Source organism: Melanotaenia boesemani, chromosome 4 (genome assembly GCF_017639745.1).
Source record: "Melanotaenia boesemani isolate fMelBoe1 chromosome 4, fMelBoe1.pri, whole genome shotgun sequence".
In the NCBI taxonomy this organism is placed as follows: Eukaryota; Metazoa; Chordata; class Actinopteri; order Atheriniformes; family Melanotaeniidae; genus Melanotaenia; species Melanotaenia boesemani.
The window spans coordinates 37,936,472-37,958,557 of record NC_055685.1 but is presented as its reverse complement, the minus strand read 5'-3'; the positions used below and the strand labels follow the sequence as shown (position 1 = coordinate 37,958,557).

The window sequence follows — 22,086 nt, the reverse complement described above, 5'->3', positions numbered from 1 at the left end:
TTGATGATATAATAAACCTAGAACATGTGATGATATATTTATCTTGCTTTTATTTTGCTTTTTCTTCAAGCTCAAATTCAAATGGAAATAAAATATGCCAACAAGATGTGAACATATATGTGAATATTGAAAAGAAATATAATTATTTCACATGTGTTCCAGGAACTGCATGTTATCAGCACAGATGAGAACCGTGTGGTCGCAGCTGTACAGGAGTGGAACCAGAATGAAACCTACAACCTGTATGTGTCTGACACGTCGGGGGTGTACTACAGTCTGGCTCTGGAGAACGTGGTCAGCAGCATGGGGCTGGAGGGAAACGTCATGGTCGACCTCTACGAGGTAACAGCATGAGAGCGGTGAAAGGATGCATCTGAGGCTATTAAGCACTAAGTTAAATTATCTTCAGTTTTCAGGTTTCTTGTTCTTTTTTGGATAACAGGTTAAAGTGATTCACACCTGGTAGGTTTTAGAGCTAGAAGACAAAGATCAGAAAAAGAAAAATCATCTTGATTGGGTCAAAAAAACAAAACAAAACAAAACAAAAAAAGAACATTGGGACAGTTTGAAAAATTCTTATTTTTGCTTGTATTTTCATTGCAGGCAGTTTGAACTCGATGTGTTGTCTCATTAACTTTACTGTATTGATTAATATACATCCATTTTGCCGCTCAGGCCTGAAGCACATAAAAAAAAAATAGACAAGGCTTTTTAAGGGCTAAATGATAATTTTATTTCAAATGGGTGATTAGCATGATCCACAAATGGGTGGGTTCTTTACAGGGACAAAGCTTGTCATCAAATCATTGATTAGTTTAAAAACAAAGTTCCCGAAAGAAAAATTGGAAGAGGTTTGCATTTTTCTCCATCTATAGTGCAAAACATTATTAAACCATTCAAATAATCTGGAGCATTTTCAGGTTGCATAGGGCTGCATGGTGGTGTGGTGGTTCGCACCGCTGGTTCGAGCCTCGGCCTGGGAGGAGGTTTGAACAGTGGTCTTTTTGTGGAGTTTGCATGTTCTCCCATGTATGCGTGGGTTCTTTACACGTTCTCCTGTTTCCTCCCACCATCCAAAGACTTGCATGTTAGGTTAATTGGTCACTCTAAATCCTAGGAGTGAGTGTGAGTGGTTGTTTGTCTCTCTGTGTTGGTCCTGTGATTGACCGGCGACCTGTCCAGGGTGTACCTGCCTCTCGCTTACTAATTGCTGGGATAGGCTCCAGCTTCTCCGTGACCCTGAGTTGGACTAAGCAGTATTGAAAATGGATGGAAGGAGCATTTTCGATGTGAAAAAGACAAGCAGGCAAGCCTAAGTTGGACATAGTGATTTAAGACCCCTGAGATGGACCTCCATCAAGAACCATCATTCACCAATTTATAGAACCACATGAACAAGGGTTACTATGGAAACCTTTGTCAAACTCTTCAATACAGAGTTACATTCACAAGTGTTTGACAGTTTGCAGAAAAGCAGCTTCTTGTTAACTTTTTCCAGATTCCATTGGCAGCATCATCTGCTTTTGGCTCAGAGGCATCTGGGATGGACCATCACACAGTGGAAATGTGAAGTGTGGTCAGACCAATCAGCATTTCAGATCTTTGTTGAAAGAAATGGAGGAAAGTAAACGTGCATGGTGGGGCTTGTTAGTTTACTTGGTATCTCTAATTCCTGTAAATTTGAGTGTGAGTGGTAGTTTGTCTCTTCATGCTGGCCCTTGGTGTACCCTGCCTCTCTCCTGATAGCAGCTGGGATATGTTCCAGATTCCCGGTGACCCTGCATTGGATTAAGTGGCTATGACCAATGGATGCTCCTTAGATGATGGATGGATTACAAAAAAGAGCAAGCAGACTGTGGTCAGCTACTGGTTCTGTGATGATATGGGGTTGGATCAATGTTCTTGGCAAAGCTCCTTTTCACTTCTGTGATGGTAGCATTAAAAGAAAAACTCACTGAGGTTTTACAGCAGCATCTGCTAAATTCAGGACCACATGTTTTCCAGGGACGTCCCAGCAAGACGATGAAGAAGAGAGTACAGGTTCTGAACTGGTCTGCAGTCCTGACCTGTCGTCAGTGAAGAATGTTGAAGAATTTAGAAAACAACCATGACCCCGCACTGTTAAACACCTTAGCATGTGTTTCCAGGGAGATTGAGACAAAACAACATGCAGAACTGTTCAACACAAAAAAAAGAGAAAAAGAAATGTTTTCTTGTTATTCTGATTTAGGGACGCGGGGAAGCTGAAGTCTATCCCAGTAATTAGCAGGGGAGAGGCAGTAACCCCTGGACAGGTCGCCAGCCCATCGCAGGACCAATTTATTGATAAATTAAATAAAAAATATCATAAATATGGGCTTGTACTGTCTGCATTTAAATAATTCCAATTATAAAGTAAGAATTTTTCCACACTGTCCCAACATTGTAAGCTGGAGCTTTGATATTTTAATAAGTATCTATGCTACTGTAGGTCAGCAGTCTACACAGCATGTTTAAATATGAAGCAGCTCGGTGGTGCTGACGTCAACCAAAGCTAAAGGAGGCTATGCCAGAGATATCGATTTTTCTGGGGTTGACATTATTTCTTTCTTTGATTAATAACTGCAGATATTACCTTACTACACTAAAGTAATCCAAGATATATCGTGTTGAGCGCTGACTGAGAGGCTCATGATTTCTCAAACCAAACTTAAATCTCTCAATCTGATAATTAAGCTGTGGACGATGCAGCTCATGTCTTTCCCAGGCTGGAGAGATAGAATCAAATCTGCTGTCCTGATTGGGGTCGCCACCCAGGACGCAGGATATGCTAAATCTCTCCTCCGAGCAAGATTGAAGTATCTGTCAATTACTAAAGTAGAGTTTCACTGCTTGATGCAACTGTCACTGACTCAATTCAGCATCCCGGAGCCACCCTGCGGGCCTCCAGCAAAGAGTCAGATTCATTTAAGACACACATTGATTACTCACAAGTCTCCAGACAGTCGATCATTTTCCACTCAGCGTTTGTGGCTGTGTTTGGTTTAGTTGGGAATACAGAATAGCTCTGTGTGCCCTGAGGTGTGGGATTTGCTTCTCAGTGCACTGCTTTTTATTCTCTGCAAAGTAACTTGAATATAAAGATGATAGTGCATGCGTACTGACTGCATATGAGGTCTGTCTGTGTTGCATTTAGAACTGTAAACTGTTCCCTGTGTCATTTCTCAGGTAGCAGGAATCAAAGGGATGTTCCTTGCCAATAAAAAGACAGATAGCCAAGTGAAGACCTACATCACTTACAACAGAGGCAGAGACTGGAGGTTACTACAGGCTCCAAGCAAAGACCTGAGGGGCAACAGCATTCACTGTGTGCTGGTAAGTGTCTTGGTATCTGTGGGCAAAACGCTTGTACAGGATATGCTTTCATACGTGAGCTTCCATCAAAGCAAAGCCCTGTCAAGAGATGACTGATCCCAGCAGCTGTACGAGAGGCCCGGCTCAGAAAGAGCCCGTTAAAGCTGAACGCTCTGAGGCTGCTGAGCCAAAAGGTCATCTGTTCTGATTCAGTCCAATAAGTTCACCTCCCATTTAAGAAACTCAGAGAAAAGGAGGTGTCAGACAGAAAAACAGACACCTCTTCTTCATCTGTCTCTCTTCCTGATAGTCTGTGAACGTTGGGGCTTCTAGTAGTTTACCTCAGGGGCTAAAGTTCTACATTTCGGATAAACAATCTGACTGAGCACTTGTTCACGCTCATCAGCATCTCTTCCCAACAGCAGCGCAGGTCCAGGAATAATCGTTCAGGTTTTGATAAACCAATTAGAGATTCTGCTGCATTCTTCACCTTCTTCCCATATTATACAGTCATTTGTCAGGAAATGTCAGAGTTTTAATAAACCTCCAAACAGCCCGTCACAACATGGCCTGCACCGCTGGCATTTTGCTGGGTCCTAATGAGAATTGTGTCTGTAAAGGTTAACACAATCAAAATTAATGGTGCGGCCGGCCAATAGAGGAGCGGTGTTTGTGATAAAACTTTGCAGATCAGTCGATGCAACAGCTGTTTTGTTCATTTTTAATTTGTTGATTGAGTTTTTGATTCTTTTTTCCTGCAGCCGTACTGTTCCTTACATCTCCATCTTCACGTGTCTGCAAACCCGTACACATCTGGAAACATCGCCAGCAGGGACTCGGCGCCAGGGATCATTGTAGCATCAGGTCGGTGTGAGGGAATCTGCCTCACTTTCCTCCTCATCACCAGATTTCTGTGGGCTTTCTGGAGCTTTTTTTATGTGGAGGTTGTAAATCACTGAGCTGAAAGATTAAAACATGCCCTGTTATTTTAAAAAGAACAATTTCTAAAAAAAAAAAAAGATGTGCATCTTTTGCAAAAAGGAAGCCAGCCTTTAAAAAAAGTGACATCAATTCATAACAAAGTAAACAAAAAAGCTCAAAGCAGCAAAATCTTTGTTAAAACTGACTAAAATTGGAAAAAAAAGCAAATTAAATTAAATTAAATTAAATTACAAATCATAAAAATAACATACATAAAAGATGTTGATACTGGACCGAAGCAATCTCCTGATGAGATGAATTTGATTTAGATTGAGGTTTAACGCTAAAATGAAATCTAAACTCTCAAAACACTTTATAAAGGCAACGTGTACACGCATACATATGTATGTGTTGAAGCCACTTCTCCAGTGTGGGGGACACGGCCCCCAGGGTTCGATAACCACTACTACTACTGTAGCCTTCACCTTCGAGGCTTTCTCCAGCTCTTCTTCGAGTCATTATTATTTCTCCAGTTTCTCGTGTACCTTCTTCCTAATATTTCCATCGTTGGGGATGACTACATCCATCACTACGGCTGGTGTTTTGCTCAGGTATATTGCAACAGGTAAACATGTAAAACCTCAATATTTTAATCAGTTTAAATCCAATAATTGCAGGTCTAATTAAAGTTTCCTACATTCCTAAATCAGCACCAGCTGTCCTTTTCTAATAAACCGACCCAGTAGAACTGTTTACAGTGGGTCTGATCCCATGGTCTCAGTTCAGTGTCTTCATGGAAAAGTTAGTCCTTTATGGAAACTGTTCAGTCAGGTCAGACAGAGAGAGGATCATGAAAAAAAAGATTGTTAATGAGTCTGAAATCACAAATCTCAAGTAACTGGAAATGTGACTCAAGTGCGAATGGAATCCAAGTCCCAGAGTCAAGTCCCCATCTCTGGTTTCCATGTTTACCCTCTTTCCTTTTGCCTCTCTTTTGGAAGATGAGCTTACAACATGTGGGAAGAAAATGACAGCAAACAACCCACAAGTCAGATTGTTCCTGAGACCAAAGCAGAGTCTTATTGATACAACGTGAAGGGCAGAAAGATGAGGAAGAATATGTCATCAGCAGCCTTCTAGGTGGATTCACACCTCTGATACTTACTCTCACATAGCCTGGAACTGTCAATAACTCATCAGCACACGCCTCGGGTGTCTGCAGAAGGCCGGACTTACAGTAAACCTGCGAGTGTCTGGACCTTTGTAAAACACTGGATCCAGCAGCTGTCAGGGATGTGGGAATAGAACCATCGAGTGATTTGGTTTGATCCATCATTTCTCCAGCTACCAAAGAGCCAAAGAATAAAAAAGGAAGTAAAAAGGTGTAAAATGGCCTCTTCTTTTCCACCCCTGTTCCTAATGTTTGCACACTGTGAAAGAAATTTAGCTGCATATGGTAATCACTCATATATACTCATATAATAATCACATGTATATTCAGTTTTCTTTATTAATTTATTATTGTTAATCCATTCACTTTTACATTTTCATATTGTGTGTTCTCATTCTACAGAATACTGAAGTTACAGTTTTCATTGTGTGTGTGTGTGTGTGTGTGTGTGTGTGAGGTCAGACTGACCACTTTCTTCCAGAGCTCTGATATGGCAGAGTTGAGACTGGTTTTCGCTCCTGCTAGATAGCAGTAGTTGTTTGGGATATCAGCTTGTTGTGGTATGTGGGCTTTGTCTGAAAACTGGAAGAAAGTGGCACCACTCAGTCTTTTATTCCTCATTTATTATTTTGCTGTTTGACCTTCAGCTGGAGACCAGCTGAATAAAACTGTTGTTCTCTGATGAATCCCCAGAGTCTCTCCCGACTTCACGCGAGTCGGGACGACCACTCTCATTACTTACAAGTAATTCTTTATGCAATACTTCTCCTGTAAATAAACCTTATATACTTTTACTCATTCCAGACTCTTGGTAATTTTTCTACAACAACACTTTAAGTCATCGTTACTACAGCTTCACTAATGAGATCTGGTGAATCAAAGCAAACCCCGACTGCCTGACAGCACCTTTTGGTTTAAAACTAACCAGGAAGCATTTAATCTGAAATTTTCTGAGATCTTTGCACCTCTTAGAAAATCAAAACCTTCTCTTGTAAACATGAAATTTACCACGTTTGCTGTCGCAGTGGATTTATTGATGTTCTGCAGTTAAAAACAGTCCTTTAGGAGTCACTTTCAACATGGTTGCCTCCAGTGATTATGCAAATTGTGATCCATGAGAAAGAAAAATTGGATTTTGTTTAAAGGTTCAATGAAAAAAAAAAGTTAAACTAAAAAAAAATATATAGAATTTTTTTCTGCATTTCATATATGAGGCTTTCCAAGATTAAAATCTTCCACCTGATTGTTGTGGACAAAAACCTGTTTTATCAGCAGGGGGTGATTGGTTTCCTTTCACCATCTAAAGAAATAAAAATCTGATCAGAGCTCGTATTTTCCACTGATGTGTGAAGAATATTGTTTCTCGAGTAGGGTTCAGGTGAGGGGACAATCGCCGTGAAAATCTGCCACCTGGCACCAATTACAGGCCGAATTACAGCAATTACAACAGTTCCCACTGCTTCAGGAAAGCTTGTCTGAACGTGGTCAGGACTGCTGAACGATGAATACAGTAATCGGGATTTATTGGTTAATTTAGGAGTATGGGTAAATGTCACACTGTGCCGCAGATCCATCGGAGCTCCTGTAATTACAGCCCGATTCTGCAGCTGCAGGCTGGAGCCTCATGTTACAACATGAACTCAGCTCTGTATTCTCTCCATAAAAGAAGGAATATTTGATGGAAATGGAGGTGATTTCTCGTGTTTTAGGCAGCTCCTCTCCTGGAACATTCATATTACTGTATCTTCTTCTCTGCAGGCTCCACTGGCTCAGAACTGACCACCAGTAATGTCAGTGTTTTCATCACCTCCGATGCAGGAAACACATGGAGACAGGTGACCATTCTTTCTTACAGCTGTGTTAAAACATACAATCAATAGTCAAAACACTTAAAGAAGTTCAAACTGAGCATCAGAATGAGGAAGAAAGGGGATTTAAGAGTCTTTGAACATAGCATGGTTGTTGGTGTGAGTATTTACTGGGATTTTCCCACACTTCCACCTGGTTTCCAGAGGATGGTCTGAAGAAGAGAAAATATCCATTGAGCAGCAGTTGTCTGGACCAGAATGTCTGGTTGATGTCAGAGGTCAGAGAATAATGGGCAGACTGGTTGGAGATGATAGAAAGGCAACAGCAAGTCCAATCAGCACTGGTTTCAACCAAGGTCTGCAGAACAGCATCTCTGAACACACAACACGTCCAACCCTGAAGCAGACGGGCTACAGCCGAATGAGGAAGAAAGGGGATTGTGTAGGTCGTACGACCTCCACAGCCACCAGATCTCAGTCCAGTAGAGCAGCTTTGGGATGTGGTGGAACAGGAGATTCTCATCATGGATGCAGCCGACAAACCTGCAGCAACTGTGTGATGCTGTCATGTTAATATGGAGAAAACCTCCAATACCTTACAGGTTTCCAATACCTTGTTGAATATATCATATGTCTAACCTAATATGAAAGTTAAAGAGGGTCCGATCCAAGCCAAATGGTTGGTGAGTTTGATTTTCACATCTTTAGTTGTGACATGAAGTAAAAACTACAAGGACACCATTCATCCATCAGAAGATCATTTTGAGATATTTCCGATGCAGCATTCTCTCCTGCCATCAGATGATTGACATTGAAGAACTGGTATCACAAGGCAAGATGCTGTCAACCTTTGTGCTTTTACACTTTGAAGCCAGCTGTCTGTCTTGCAGCTGGTGTCAAGTGACCAGACATCCAACACTTTAGTACAGGGAGTGCCGAAGAGCAGTCCATCACTTTCACACAGTGTGTTTCATGTCATGTGAGGAATCAGTATGTTATTTCAACCTGCTTTTTTCCCCATTAATGAGGCTGTTTTTTGTCTTTGGATGATGTAAAGTTTGTAAATAGTCTGTATATACTGAGGATCCTGACATTAGAAGCCAAAATGACAAACTTAGATTACTGAGCACTTTGCTTATCGTTTGTGGAGTTAAATTCCAATGAATCCATCCAACAATCAAACTAAAGTGATTTAAGAGTGTCTATGTCTTGGTTCTTGGTGTAGTGTGTTATAGCATTAGGTGTCTGCTCTCTAAATGCCAGCTTTGCAAAGTTAGGCGTGGTTGATCACCTGGTTGATCACCTGATCTTCAACCTGATCCCGCTGCTGGTCTTTTGCATTACATCATCTTCCAAATGAAAGACAGTAAAGGTCTGGGAAAGAGAACCTAGGTTTTTTGTTTTTTTGTATTTTTGTTTTTTTTTTTGGAGCCACTGAAAACAAGGATTTTACATATTAAAGAGATGTTACTCTTAAGTTCTTTGTCCACTCGATACAAGGCAGGATGGATGCTTTCATGCCCTTTTGAATCTGGAGACTCATCAGACAAGACAACCCTTTTGTTTCTCAGAGCAGTCCATCTGTCACCAACAACCATGCCACCTTCAAAGTCATAGGACTCACACTGGCGATAAATGAATAAAATTATGGTTTTAAAGCAGTTTGCTTGTGAAGTGCAGTCTGTTTGAAGAAGATTATTACAGAATAACTCATCCTCCCTCCCCTCCTCTACTCAGGATGCAACAAGACATGATGTCACCTTTGATACCAAGGTGCACATCCTCTTGGCCCGTGCATTAGAATTGGGGTGTGCTGCTCTCAAAAAATGGGAAAAGTTTTGGCAATCCCTGCACTTCCACTAAAACCTACCAGAAAAACAACAGGAAATAAATCTCCCTTGGCTGCTTGGGTGTGTTATAGATGTTCAGCGTAGTTGTTGTTATGAATCTGACTGGATCTGAGGTCTGCACATAGTTTCATAATAAAACAATGTCAAATTTTACATTACAAATGTCTAAAGGTAATTTTTTCATGCGGGGTGTCAGTAGTAGATGTATGAACATGTGACTGTGTTTCTGAGCTGGAGTTGAGACACATGCTGGCGTCCATTTGTCAGCTTTGGTGTGTTATAGATGTTCTGCTTTGATGTTCTCATGAATCTGGTGTCTGTAAATAGTGTTTTAGAACAAAAATAACTGGTTCACTTGCAACTGAAACCTGGTGTGGTTTGTTTAGTATGAAAGCCAAATGACCATCCAGTGAACCAAAGTGAGCTGAAGCGCATTGTAGAGCAACTACTGGACATCTCGCTGCCTCTCCTGCTGCCCAGTAAGAAAAGAAACCTGAAGGCTAACTAAAGCTGTTGTTCCATTCTTCTGTGGGTTTTCTTCTTCGTCCCGACCTTCTTGGTCAGTGGTTGTTTTGGGAATTTCGCCCCCTAGTGGGCAGTTGTTGTGACTGCCTGACGTAGTCCAGGTGGTTTGGCTCTTGAGTAAAGTGCAGTGTGAAAGTGTCCAGTGTCTAACCAAGTCCCCAGGACCATCCAGGTGTGAATGTCTGCTCAGGTGCTGCCATGAGAATGGCTGATTATCTTTTTGTTTTAACACATAAACTTAATTAAGTGGCCAGTGAGTGAATGATATGACATCATTATAATTAGATTAGAACACCAAAATGACATCAAACAGCATCTTATATCACCACCAGATAAGATCAGGATCTAATTATTGGGTTGACATGAATCATGTAGAGATATACGGAGGTAAAAAGACTATTTTTTTCTTTTTGTTCTGCAGATCTTTGATGAGGAGTATGCTGTGCTTTATCTTGACCAAGGAGGAGCCTTGGTTGCAATAAGACACACTCCGCTTCCCATCCGACACCTGTGGTGAGTCATTACAATGGAGACGCCATTAGTCATAGCGTGATAAATTCCCTCAGAGAAGGCTTCAAGTGTCAAGTTAGTCAAACAAAAGAAAATGAGTTTGTCTTTGAGCTGGGGAGGGGTGTGATGTGATTCTGCTTAGGGAAGCCACCAGCCATGGAAAATGGCTGCTTTGACAATCGTCATTCAGTTTCTGTTCTCTGTGTTTGAAGTCATAATGAGTCCATCTCTCAGTGAGCAGAGTCCCCCAGCCCTGTGTGGAATGAGAAATAAAGTTGTTAGACAACTCTCAGGGTCATTAGCTTGTGCTCACAGAAAGGGGATTACGGTGGATCTCTGGTGCAGCAGCTGTTTGTGTTCTCAGGTTGAGCTTTGATGAAGGACGGCAGTGGAACAAGTACAGCTTCACCAACTCGCCTCTGTTTGTGGACGGGGTGCTGGGGGAGCCTGGAGAGGAGACTCTCATCATGACGTGAGTAACAAAGATTTGTGAGCATGCAAATGCATCCATCGCACCAAAAATTCAAAGAAACAACAAAATGCCTGTGTGTGTGCAAATCATGGGTGCAGGCTCCTCTTTCTCATTTAACCAAAGCCTTCCCTTCCCGCATGCGGATCTGAGCCCGCTCCATTCAGCGTTCCTCACCGCCTGTTTTCTTTTTCATGAATAAAAAAGGTTTCTCTCTAGGTCTAGCCAACATCAAAACTGGCTGTCTCCAGATTATGATCACAGAAGATCAATGCTTTGGCAGCCAGCGACAGCGTGACTGCCCATTTGAAGAGCATGAAGGAAAATGATCAAAATGGTCAAAAAATACAAGAAACTTTGCTTTAAAAAGTTTTTACTGCATTAGAAATTGGACAGAGCAATGAGCATGATTCAATGTGCCCTCAGAAAGCAGACTTATGAAGATCCCTTTCACATTTATTATTAGAGTAGCTCAGAGCTGGAGTTCATTCATATGACACAGCAGTACTGCCTTATTGCAGCAGAGATTGGGGCCTTTGGGGCATGCTACCAAAGGGTTTCCATAGCCATCGTATCAATGTTTCATGGCACCTGCCAGAAATGACAGAGTGACAGTGGGCTGTGTAGTCGGCTCTGCAGGAGAGTGATAGGACACAGCTGGAGAGACGGAGGAGAGGGAATACGAAATATCTCAGCAGCTTTCAGACAGAGAGGAGTTTTCTATTCTCCAACACAGAGCCTCTCAGCTGGTAGACACCATTAGTTTTCATCATGCACCACTTTTTATTAATTTGTACTCATTTTTACAGTAAGTGTCTGTCATGGTCGGATGCTTCTGCTGTTAACTGACAAATTGTGATTAATATGTTGTGGTATGAATGGTGAAGAGGGGAGGTCAGTGCAGACACACACACACACACTTCATTTAGATGGAGATGGAATATTTATCTGGTTTGTTTCATAACCTTGGATTGTGTTTACAGCCCGAATTAAATGAAAAATAAATTAAATGAAATTGAAAAAAAAAAAAAAAAACTCCTACAGTGTGAAGCATAAAAGCTCACATTTACATTGACTTCTATTTGTTTGAACTTCAGTTTGTTGGGGGAGAATCAGTGTTCAAGTGTTGGGAGAAGGAATGGAGACAAGTGGGAAAACTTTACTTTCCCAACTGGAAGATGTTCCAAAAAGTATAAACAATCGGTATTTTTTGGTTTGCACTTTGCAAAAAGTAAAAAAAATCTCTGATTAATTTCATCATGGAATTTATTTATTAATTTATTAATTCTTATTTCCTGAGACAATTGTTTTAATTAGGGAAAAATACTAATATATTTAACAGTTTTGTCTCCATCTTCAGCTATTTTTCTAGACTTTTTTGGGGATTAGTATACCTGTAAATCATTTCAGGGAAAGGGAAATAATTATCCGAGTTTTGTGACTGCTCTTTTTTCCTGTCTGAGACGTGGGTTACATCTGAAAAACTTTGCTTTTATTGGCCGCATTTGTGGAGGTCAGTTAAAATGTTCTTTTTGGTTCTTTTTTCATGTCAGTCTGACTGAACAAATCAGTAGGATACTTTAAAGGTCTTTTCAGAGAGACTTTCTATAAGAGTGTAACTTTCCATCACCTTCTTTTATTATTTGTCTGGTTTTTCTTCCTTTTGAGGCAGTCGTCACAGTGTTAATGGAATTAGCGGTTTTATTTATTCTCTTTACCTTCCTCTATATCAACTAGCATTTTGTTAAACCTTCTTTGATGGATTTTAAGGGTTTGTAGGCCCAGCTGAACTAATGGGATGAAATCAGTTTTTTTGAGACCCTCTCGGCTGCTGATGAAGACGTATTTGATGCTGCAGAGATTACTTTGGAAGCCACAACTCTGAATGTGATTCTGACTTGAAAAGGCTGCAGTACAGGTGTTCATGTTAATGACTGAATGTGCTCCTCAGTGCGGCGGTGAGGCTCAGTGCATCAGATCATTATTGGCTTGCATCCTTTTGGTGGCATTTAACAGTAGAACAGTACAGAAAACTGTCACACTTTAACATCTTTTAATGCCGGTCCTCATCTCAGGTGTGTTTGTGTGTGACAGGCAGCATCATGTTTGGGTTTTTTCCAGGATCTTCGGGCATGTCAGTCATCGCTCTGAGTGGCAGCTGGTGAAAATAGACTTCAGGTCCATCTTCAACAGGAGGTGCACAGAGGCGGATTATCAGACTTGGCACCTACATAACCAGGTACAAAAAAAAATGTTCATGCCTCCCACAAATGAGCTGAGTGAGATCAGGAAGGGGCAACTACAACCTGTGATCCGGTGGGTGGAGCAAAATCAGCTGGTTTTAAATATTACAAAAACAAGCAGGTATATGGCTCAAACTATTCTATCAGCAAAAATTCAACGTTGAGTTTGAATTAAAAGACAGAAATGAATGACGTATGTGAAACTAAGCTTTTAGGCATCATTATTGATGAGAAATGAACATGGGGAAAACATGTGGATGGAAATGAGACAAGTTACCCAGGTATTAAATTAGTCAAACTTAGACTATAGCCCAGTAATCTGGTCCAGTACCACAATAGAAATATTAAGTAAACTTCAAATGTTACAAAGCCGAGCAGCTAGCATGTAGCTGAGATGTTAATATACGACAAACGTTGAATCCATTCATAGACAATTAAACTGGTTACATGTTAAAAACAGACTTCTGTATCAATTAGTCATATTTATCAGAAAAATCACTGGAACAAAGGCACCATTTATAATTCATATGAACCTGGAATTTCACTTTACCAATAGTAATGCCATCAAGCAAATTGTATCAACAGAACAGAAAGCAGTATCTATTGGAACAAGTATGAAATGATTATGATATTAATGCTTAATATGAATAGGAGTATATTGGCATTGTTAAAATTTGTAAATAATAATCAATAGGTTAAAGATAAAGGGACTATAATAACTATTATATAGATGAATGGTGATGCATATATGTAATGAAAATAGTGTTATCTGATTAATACAGTTATTGTTTTATAGATACAGTAATTGTAATGAAACATCAGTGACATGAACTAGGTTATTTTTATTATTTTAGCTTAATGTCCTAAATGTGATATTTCTGGTACGTGTCGTGGTCAAATTACTGATGATCACTCCCTCTGACCCAAAAAGCAGCTGATGGTCACATTTTGTTGCTGGTTAACCGTTAAGTTCTATTATTGGACATGAAATGGAAGTAAATCAAATAAAATGTCACACGATTTGACGTTTGAGATCTTTTTAGATATTCCAACATTCTTCTACCTCAGCTCTCTGAGTTAGGGCCCTTCAGGTCCTTGGTTACATACCCAGTAAATGTTTTTGCTATTCCAAAAGGAGCTGTCCGTGGGAATGTATTTAATTAATTAGTTAAAAATTGCATTCCTTTGATTAAAAACATAGATCTGGTGCATCAAATGAATTTGCAATATCTCTAAGAAAGCAACACAATGAGCAAAATGTTCTGCAAACAGGTTGGGGATAAAAATGATGAACAAATATTAAACTTTGAATGGCCTTAACGACATTCCATTCACAGAAAATGTAATCAAATATGACATCTCATGTCAGGAAACTTCAGACCACCAAAACTTTCAAAGCAGGCAAGGAGTGTGTAGACAGATCCCGGAGGAGCTGCAGAACTCCACTAAAAACTCTGCAGTCTCTGTCCATACGGCCTCTTTTTCCTCCATAAAGGTGGGATTTATTGGAAGGTCACATGAAAGAAAAACTGAACATAAAACATTTCTTGTGTCCAAACCCATCACCTTTCTTCACCCTGAGAACAGCAGCCTCACAGTGGAGCATGGTGGTGGCAGTATCATGTTGTGGCTGCTGATATTTGTCTGAATTATTGCAAACAATAATCTATGCAAATTCTTATAGAAACCTATTTCACATCAGAAAACCAACTTTATGCTAAAAATAAGATGTTTAAACAGCTTCAAAACATGTTAATGTTAAAAGTTGATTAAATATCTTGTTGCTTGGAACCAAGTATACGGAAGGTTGAACTGCCTCCCAGTAAGAGATACTGTTAATGACAACATATGTTCGATAAAATCAAACTGTGATTTACCGGCAATAAACTTCTGATAATCACGACTTGCTGAGAAAATTGAGCTAGTTTACTATTTAGGACTGGGGGACACTCTTGGAACCCTAATAAAAGTAAAAGTAAGAGTATGCACAAATATTTATTTATTTTTTCCACGGATGCCATGCCAAGGCAGAGCACACTTAAAAACAAGTGAGTCCTGAAGAGACATTAAATATTTCCCTACAGTCTTCAAAAGCTAGATGCTTGTAGCCGTTAGTGGCTTTTTAAACAACGTGAAGAGTTTCGGACTCGGCTGGTGGTTCACCTTTCTGCATGCCATTTACCTGAAACATACTGCTAAATCAACAGGACAGAGGTTTCCTAACAGCAACGTTATGCACTGCTGCTGTAGAGGAGCAGAACGCATCCACCCTGATGAAGCTGGCATCATTTTAGACTTGAGCAATAATGTCAAGCTTTCAGCTTGGCTGTGTGATAAAAAGACTAAACCTGGATACATTTCGGATTCTTTAAAAATTTCCTCCTTTTGCGTTCAACCCCTGCCCCTCAACCTGGCCAGCCCTGAAGCTGAGCCAAGGATTTAAAGCTTGCCTTTATTCATGGTTCATGTCTGTAATTTGTTTAGACACCCATATGCTCAGGGCAGGCTAATGATCAAAACATATAGCATGAAAGATGACAAGAGTCCAAGCCAATTACCTGGCAAAAACTGGCTAAATGCAGCGATGGAGCAGTCTGCAGCACAAGTAAACACCATCTCCAAACTCTGGGTTTGAAGATAACTTGGGAAAGTTTCAGGTTTTCATTTTCAGGAGGTGGAAGGCTATTTGTGGAAACAGTCAGGTTTCTTAGACACCTCACTACTGACACCTAATGCACAAAGGAAGCATGTTCTGGTAATAAAAGAGAGCAGCAGTGGAGGATGATGGAGGGAAACACACTCCTCATATCTTCTCATGTTTTATTTTTGCTCTCCAGCTGATTTTCAATCCACTTTCCTCACACAGATACAAAGCTAAAAATGGATTCGGTTCTGGCAGCTTTTGCAGCTGAGCTTCCTTTTTATTAGTTCACGTTGAAATGAACTCCAGCAGCAGGTTGTGTACTGTGACAGTAGATGCAGGAGGAGATGCTGTGAGGGCTTCATGTGTACTCAGAGGCAGTTTTATCATGTAAATTCCCTCTCTGGCCTGTTTTTCGTCCACAGGGTGAGCCGTGCCTCATGGGAGTAAAGAGAATCTACAGGAAGCTGAAGCCCACATCCAGGTGCGTCATGGGGAAGACGTACTCTGTGACGATGACTTCGGGCCCCTGCGACTGCACAGAGGCCGATTTTGAATGGTTCGTACTGATTTTATTTTGGTTTGGTATTTTGTCTGTAATTTTGTAACTATTCAAGTTTCATTCCCTTTTTTAGTTGATCACAGGAAAATCCCACCAAATTCAGGAAAGTGAAAGGGCTGCTTGATGTGGAACAAAAGGATTTGAATAAACTCAAAAACTGAAGGAAAACTAAAGTCTGAACCTGTGCTATGACCAAACTGCTTGATGACTCAATCACTTCAAACTGAGGATGTGTGGCAGCAAACGGCTTCTATACAGTTCAGACATGTCAATGCAACAACATTTTTCTCCCCAAAACTGGTATTAAAAACAAAAAGGTCACACAGTAATATTTGGTTGGACCATCTCTCCAAGATGGGAGAGTCCGACAACTGCACAAAGCCCAGCACACCCCAAAGATTCTCAGTGTACTTCAGGTCTGGACTCTGTGGTGGTCAATCCATGTGTGAAAATGATGTCTCCTGTTCCCCTAACTACTCTTTCACAATCTGACCCCCATGAATCATAGCATCATCTTGCCCTGGCATCAAGGAAGATTCAATTCAGTTCAAATCAAATCACTTTATTTGTCCCAATGGGTCAAATTTAAAGGGGATGACAACAGTTCAAAGGACCTCATTTAAAAACTTTAAAGTGCTTAAAGTGCATTAAGTTTTCTGTGTTCAGTATTAAGAACCTGAATTGATGAGCTGGACAGCCCTGGGGATTAAAGGTTGTCCTCCTCCTCTGCATCCTGCAGCCAGGACAACAGAGTCTACTTCTTGAGGGGAGCCACTCAAACTCAGGATACAGAATGTTGGAAGAGTCCTGTAAAATACTTTGTGCTATTTTTGTTGTTTGCAGATCACACAGGACAGTGAGCGTCCTAAACCTAGACCTAAACCTCCAAGACTTGACCAACTGCAGCAACCCCACATCATAGACTGCCCCCACAAGCTTGTACAGTAGGCACTAGGCTGTCCATCTCCAGTTCTCAGGCGCCACAATCCTGCAGGTTTTCAATATATACCTGCTCCAAAGTCCATACTTTGGACACCCCTGGTCCACATAAATAGATAATATCGGACTGTAAGCCAGGGCGAGATCAGCCAGTGGCAGCTTTGTGTGATTCATTTTCAGTCTGGTCATGGAGCAGAGGTGAAGATCTCCTGCTCTAACTGCTGCTGTGTGAGAGCCGAGCCTCCTCTGTGTGCTTTTGGATGGGGGAGGGGTCTGCAGCAGCACCCGCTGCTCATTGAGAAGAGCAAACAATAAGTGTTTTCATGTTTGTCTCCAATAACACCAGAAGAAGTTACTAGATTTGTTCTGAAAACTCGTTAAATATATCCAAAGTCACTAAGTTGGCAACACTGGAAACCAAAGAATGACAACGAATAAAAGTTAACACACATGTTCCCGGTGTGTTTGGCTTTGAGCTGTTGTCTCCTCAGGGTATAAAAATTAGTTTAAGGATTAAAAGATACGAGATCCCTATGAACAATAACATCCTCCAGATTATAACTGCAACGGAGATTCTCGTGGAGGCTTCTGTTGTTTCCAAATGGAAACCATTTAAATGTTTGAATGTGTAACTCTGTGTGTGTTTGAGGGAGAAGATGTGTTTTTCATTCTCAGGCGTTTTATTGATCCCATCTTAATGTGCGCTATCATTCACAGCTTGGCGGACAAAGTGTTTAGAGAAAATGATAATTCACAGCTGCTTTTCTAGTGACAACTTTAAATGTCACAAAGGATGTTTAGGATTTTTTTTTTTTTCCTCCATACAGATATGAATAGTTTTCTTTGACTTTTCAACATTGTTTGGTTCCATATCTGCAGGGTTCTGGAGTCCTGTTAGTTAATGACTTTGTCATTTCTCACAGTTTAGATTTTCTTTTTCTGACAGAAACATGGTTAACAGAAGACACAAGAGCTACAGTTCTTAATGAAACACACCCCCTCATTTTAGTTTTAGGAATAAATGCCGAAACGGGAGGAAAGGGGGAGGAGAAGCTGCCTTATTTAAAGATTCATTCCAGTGTAAATAGATTTCATTTGCTGATTTTACTTCTTTTGAATATCTTAGTTTTATTTTAAGGGGCATTCCTAAAATCCTATTTCTAATCATCTACAGACGTCCAGGACACTGTGTAAATTTTATTGATGAATTTTCTGAATTATTGTCGGTTATCTCTACTGATTTTAACCATTTCATCTTAACTGGGGATTTTAACATTCACATAGATAACATGACGGATGGTAATGTCAAGGAATTTTCTTCCATACTGGATGTTTGGTTTGTGGCAGCATGTAAAAGAACCGACCCACATTCGAGGTCACATTCTAGACCTGGTTATTTTAAAGGGTGTTGATATTTCTTCTGTTGCGGTCGCTGACTTGGCCTTGTTTGACCATTTTTGTATTTTGTTTGATTTACTGATCACTCAGAATGTCCAACCAACCTGTTCCTCGGTTAGGAAGAAGTACATTAATGAAAGAACAAGTGCTAAGTTAGTGGAGGCCATAGCTATGTTACCAACAACCAGTGCAGAGTCCGTTGATGGACTCCTGGATCATTTCATTCTGAAAGTCTTGAATGTAATGGATGCTGTTGCACCGATAAGAATCAAGACCACTTTGATCAAACAGAAAACACCATGGAGAAACACCACTGTGGTTACCAGCCTAAAAAGAGAATGCAGAAAAACTGAGCGGAAATGGCGGCAAAATAAACTTCAAATTCACTCAGAGCTGTACAAACAAAGCCTGCGTAACTATAACAATGAGCTGTGAAGGCCAGAGAGCTGCATTTATCTGAAATGATTAACAGGAATGTCAACAATTCTCAAACTCTGTTTGCTATGATTGAAAAACTTACTAATCCTCCTATACAGATAAGCCCTGAGCTCCTTTCCACTGAGAAATGCAACCAATTTGCAAACTTTTTTAGCCAAAAAATTAAAACAATTAGGCAAAATATTAATTCCACACAGTCACACAAGAAAAGTAGTCTGTGTCTAAAACCCAGAAATAATTCTGATGTTATGTCGCAATTTAAAACGGCTGATTTAAAAATCCTACAAGGAACAGTTTGGCATTTGAAATCAACAACATGCACTCTGGACATGATACCATCCGACTTTTTAAAAACAGTTTTTACCTCAGTAGAAAGTGGTCTCCTACTGATAGTTAACAGCTCACTGGCATCAGGCATTTTTCCCAAGTCACTAAAGATAGCTGCTATTAAGCCTCCTAAAGAAAAGGACTCTAGACGCCTCTATAATGAACAACTATAGACCGTCTCTAACCTCTTTTATTTCCAAGATTATTGAGAAAGTTGTATTTCACCAGCTTCATGACTTTTTAAATGAAAGTGGAAATCTTGATAAATTTCAGTCCGGCTTCCGACCTCATCACAGCACTGAAACAGCTCTGGTCAAAGTATTAAATGACATTAGGTTGAATACTGATTCTGGTCTAGACTCAGTCTTGGTTCTGTTGGATCTCAGTGCTGCGTTTGATACTGTAGATCACAGAATCCTGTTGCACAGGCTGGAAAACTGGGTTGGACTTCCTGGAGCGGTCCTTAACTGGTTCAGGTGCTCTTTAGAAGGCCGGAGTTATTTTGTTACGATCGGCAGCTATGAATCCGAGCGAGTGGCCATGACTTGTGGAGTCCCCCAGGGGTCAGTCCTTGGACCTCTTCTGTTCAACTTGCATATGCTCCGTTTGGGTCAAATATTACAGAACTATAGCATTAATTATCAAAGTTATGCAGATGATACACAACTTTATGTGTCTGGTCACCAGATGACTGTAGTCCAGTAGACTTAATGTGTCAGTGTCTGGAGCAAATAAACACCTGGATGAAGGAGAATTTTCTACAATTAAATGAAGACAAAACTGAGATTATTCTGTTTGGTAGCAAAGAGAAGAGGGTCAGCATTGGTAAACACCTGGAGACTCGGGCTCTTAAAATCACCAACCAAGTTCGTAACCTGGGAGTGTTGATAGACTCAGATCTGACTTTCAGCGGCCACATCAAAGCTTCACTAAGAAGCTTTTTACCAGCTCAGAAACATCAACAGAATTAAAAGTCTAGTCTCCCAGAAAGACCAAGAGAAACTCATCCATGCATTCATCTCCAGTAGACTGGATTACTGTAATGGTCTTTTAACAGGACTTCCTAAAAAGAGCATTAAACATCTGCAGCTCATCCAAAACGCTGCTGCTTGAGTTTTAACCAGGACTAAGAGAACTGAACACATCACACCAGTTTTAAAATCTTTACACTGGTTTCCTGTCAGTCACAGAATAGATTTTAAAACCCTTCTGATTGTTTACAAATCCCAGAATGGTTTAGGCCCAGAATACATCTGTGATATGTTCAGAGAATATAAACCTAGCAGAGCTCTTAGATCCAAAGACTCTGGTCAACTAGTCCAGACCAGAGTCCAGACTAAACATGGAGAAGCAGCATTTAGCTGTTATGCTGCAAACAAGTGGAACAAACTGCCAGTAGAGATTAAACTTTCCCCAAATGTAGACATTTTTAAATCCAGGTTAAAAACATTTCTTTTCTCATGCGCTTATGCATGAAATCTGCATGGAAACTTTTTAACTTATCTTGCTTTTAATCATTTCATTGTAATTTATTATTTTATTGTGATTATGTGTTGATGCCTTTTACTATTTCTAAATATCTGTAATGTCTTTGTTTTATGTAAAGCACTTTTTGTCCTGTACATGAAATGTGCTGTACAAATAAACTGCCTTGCCTTGCCTTGGAGTGAGGCAGTTCTTGGAATAAAATTCCATCAAAACCATAAATCACAAAGCCTAATAGCTTTCATTAACAATCACAACACTTTTGCATCTGTGTGCATGTCGCTCTAATTGGGGCAATTTGTCCCCATCATTTTGGGGACACGGCACCTCTCTGCCTTTTTAATTTGTTGCCCAAACAACTCATGGGCTGCGTTTAAGAGGAATCACTGAGCAGCTGCTGCAGCTTCTACATGGCTTTTAACCAATCAGAACATTTTAAAACCTGTTTATGTGACAGAATTGCTGGTGATTGTTATCAGTATTGATTAAATTGTCCAAACTCTTGTTCCTCTGCGGGTCCTGTTTGGATGATTGTGTCTTGTTTCGTTTGCTCCCATCATTGCAGTGATTATGGTTATGAAAGACGGAGTGATGGCAAGTGTAGTCCTGCCTTTTGGTTCCATACATCATCCATGTCCAGGAGCTGCACCACAGGAATGACTTTCCTCAACAGCACTGGGTAAACACAAACTGCAGTCTGCACCATGGCTCTCAGGATTTTCCACATTTTAGTCACATGAACCACATGATGTTAATCACTGTCCCAGGGATAGAGCAGATGGAGGAAAATATGCACTTAATGACCAGACTTTTAACCTTTTGAACACAAATTCTTAATAAACAAGAAAAAAATACTTCATTCTCAAAATAGTTGGGTTAAAGATTATCCTATTTGGGTTGAATTGCTATCTAGAAACATACTGAATTTGGTTTTCTCTCCAAAAATGGGTTAAAATGACCAAGTTGTGGAGTTGAGGCTACTCAAAAGTGGATTTAAAAGAAAACCCAAAATCTGGGTTATTAAACAAATAACTGTTGGGTTAAAATGACTGAATGTGTTTTATTCCTACTTATGAAATGTGATGATTGTCTTTTTTATAAGGGGAAGGAAAAAGTCTGAATCCGTAGTGAGATACTGACTGAATGGTGTAGCTTGACTTGGCTGCCATGTTTCCCTTGTTTCACCACTTCATGGAGATTCCTCTGTAAATTATCTATTGAAAGTGTCTCCAGAAACATAGCATACCTGTCCAACATCATAAAACCAATGCTTCCACAAGTTGTCTGTCTTTGTTTTCACCATTTAGATGACAGCAACACTAAGACGCTACACTTATTTGAAAAAAAGAAGAATAAATAACCCTGGAACATTGAAGCTAGCATACTACTGTGGTTGCTGTAGCATCGATCAGCTTATCGCTAAAAGCTTTTTTAAGTTTGCTAGTTTTTAACAGATGAGTAAACTT

General features: G+C 40.2%; 1 protein-coding gene across 4 annotated transcripts in view; it reads left to right on the top strand.

Moving 5' to 3' along the window:
* The window catches only part of LOC121638480 (VPS10 domain-containing receptor SorCS1), a 201,772-nt gene that overhangs the window by 157,570 nt on the left and 22,116 nt on the right, over window positions 1-22,086 (top strand). For all 4 annotated transcript variants that reach the window (XM_041983306.1, XM_041983304.1, XM_041983305.1 and 1 more), the window contains exons 9-17: window positions 163-342; window positions 3,208-3,354; window positions 4,095-4,197; window positions 7,184-7,260; window positions 10,030-10,121; window positions 10,483-10,590; window positions 12,709-12,826; window positions 15,897-16,030; window positions 21,186-21,299. In XM_041983306.1, the coding sequence (XP_041839240.1) occupies window positions 163-342; window positions 3,208-3,354; window positions 4,095-4,197; window positions 7,184-7,260; window positions 10,030-10,121; window positions 10,483-10,590; window positions 12,709-12,826; window positions 15,897-16,030; window positions 21,186-21,299 (1,073 nt within the window). The remainder of the gene's footprint in view (window positions 1-162; window positions 343-3,207; window positions 3,355-4,094; window positions 4,198-7,183; window positions 7,261-10,029; window positions 10,122-10,482; window positions 10,591-12,708; window positions 12,827-15,896; window positions 16,031-21,185; window positions 21,300-22,086) is intronic.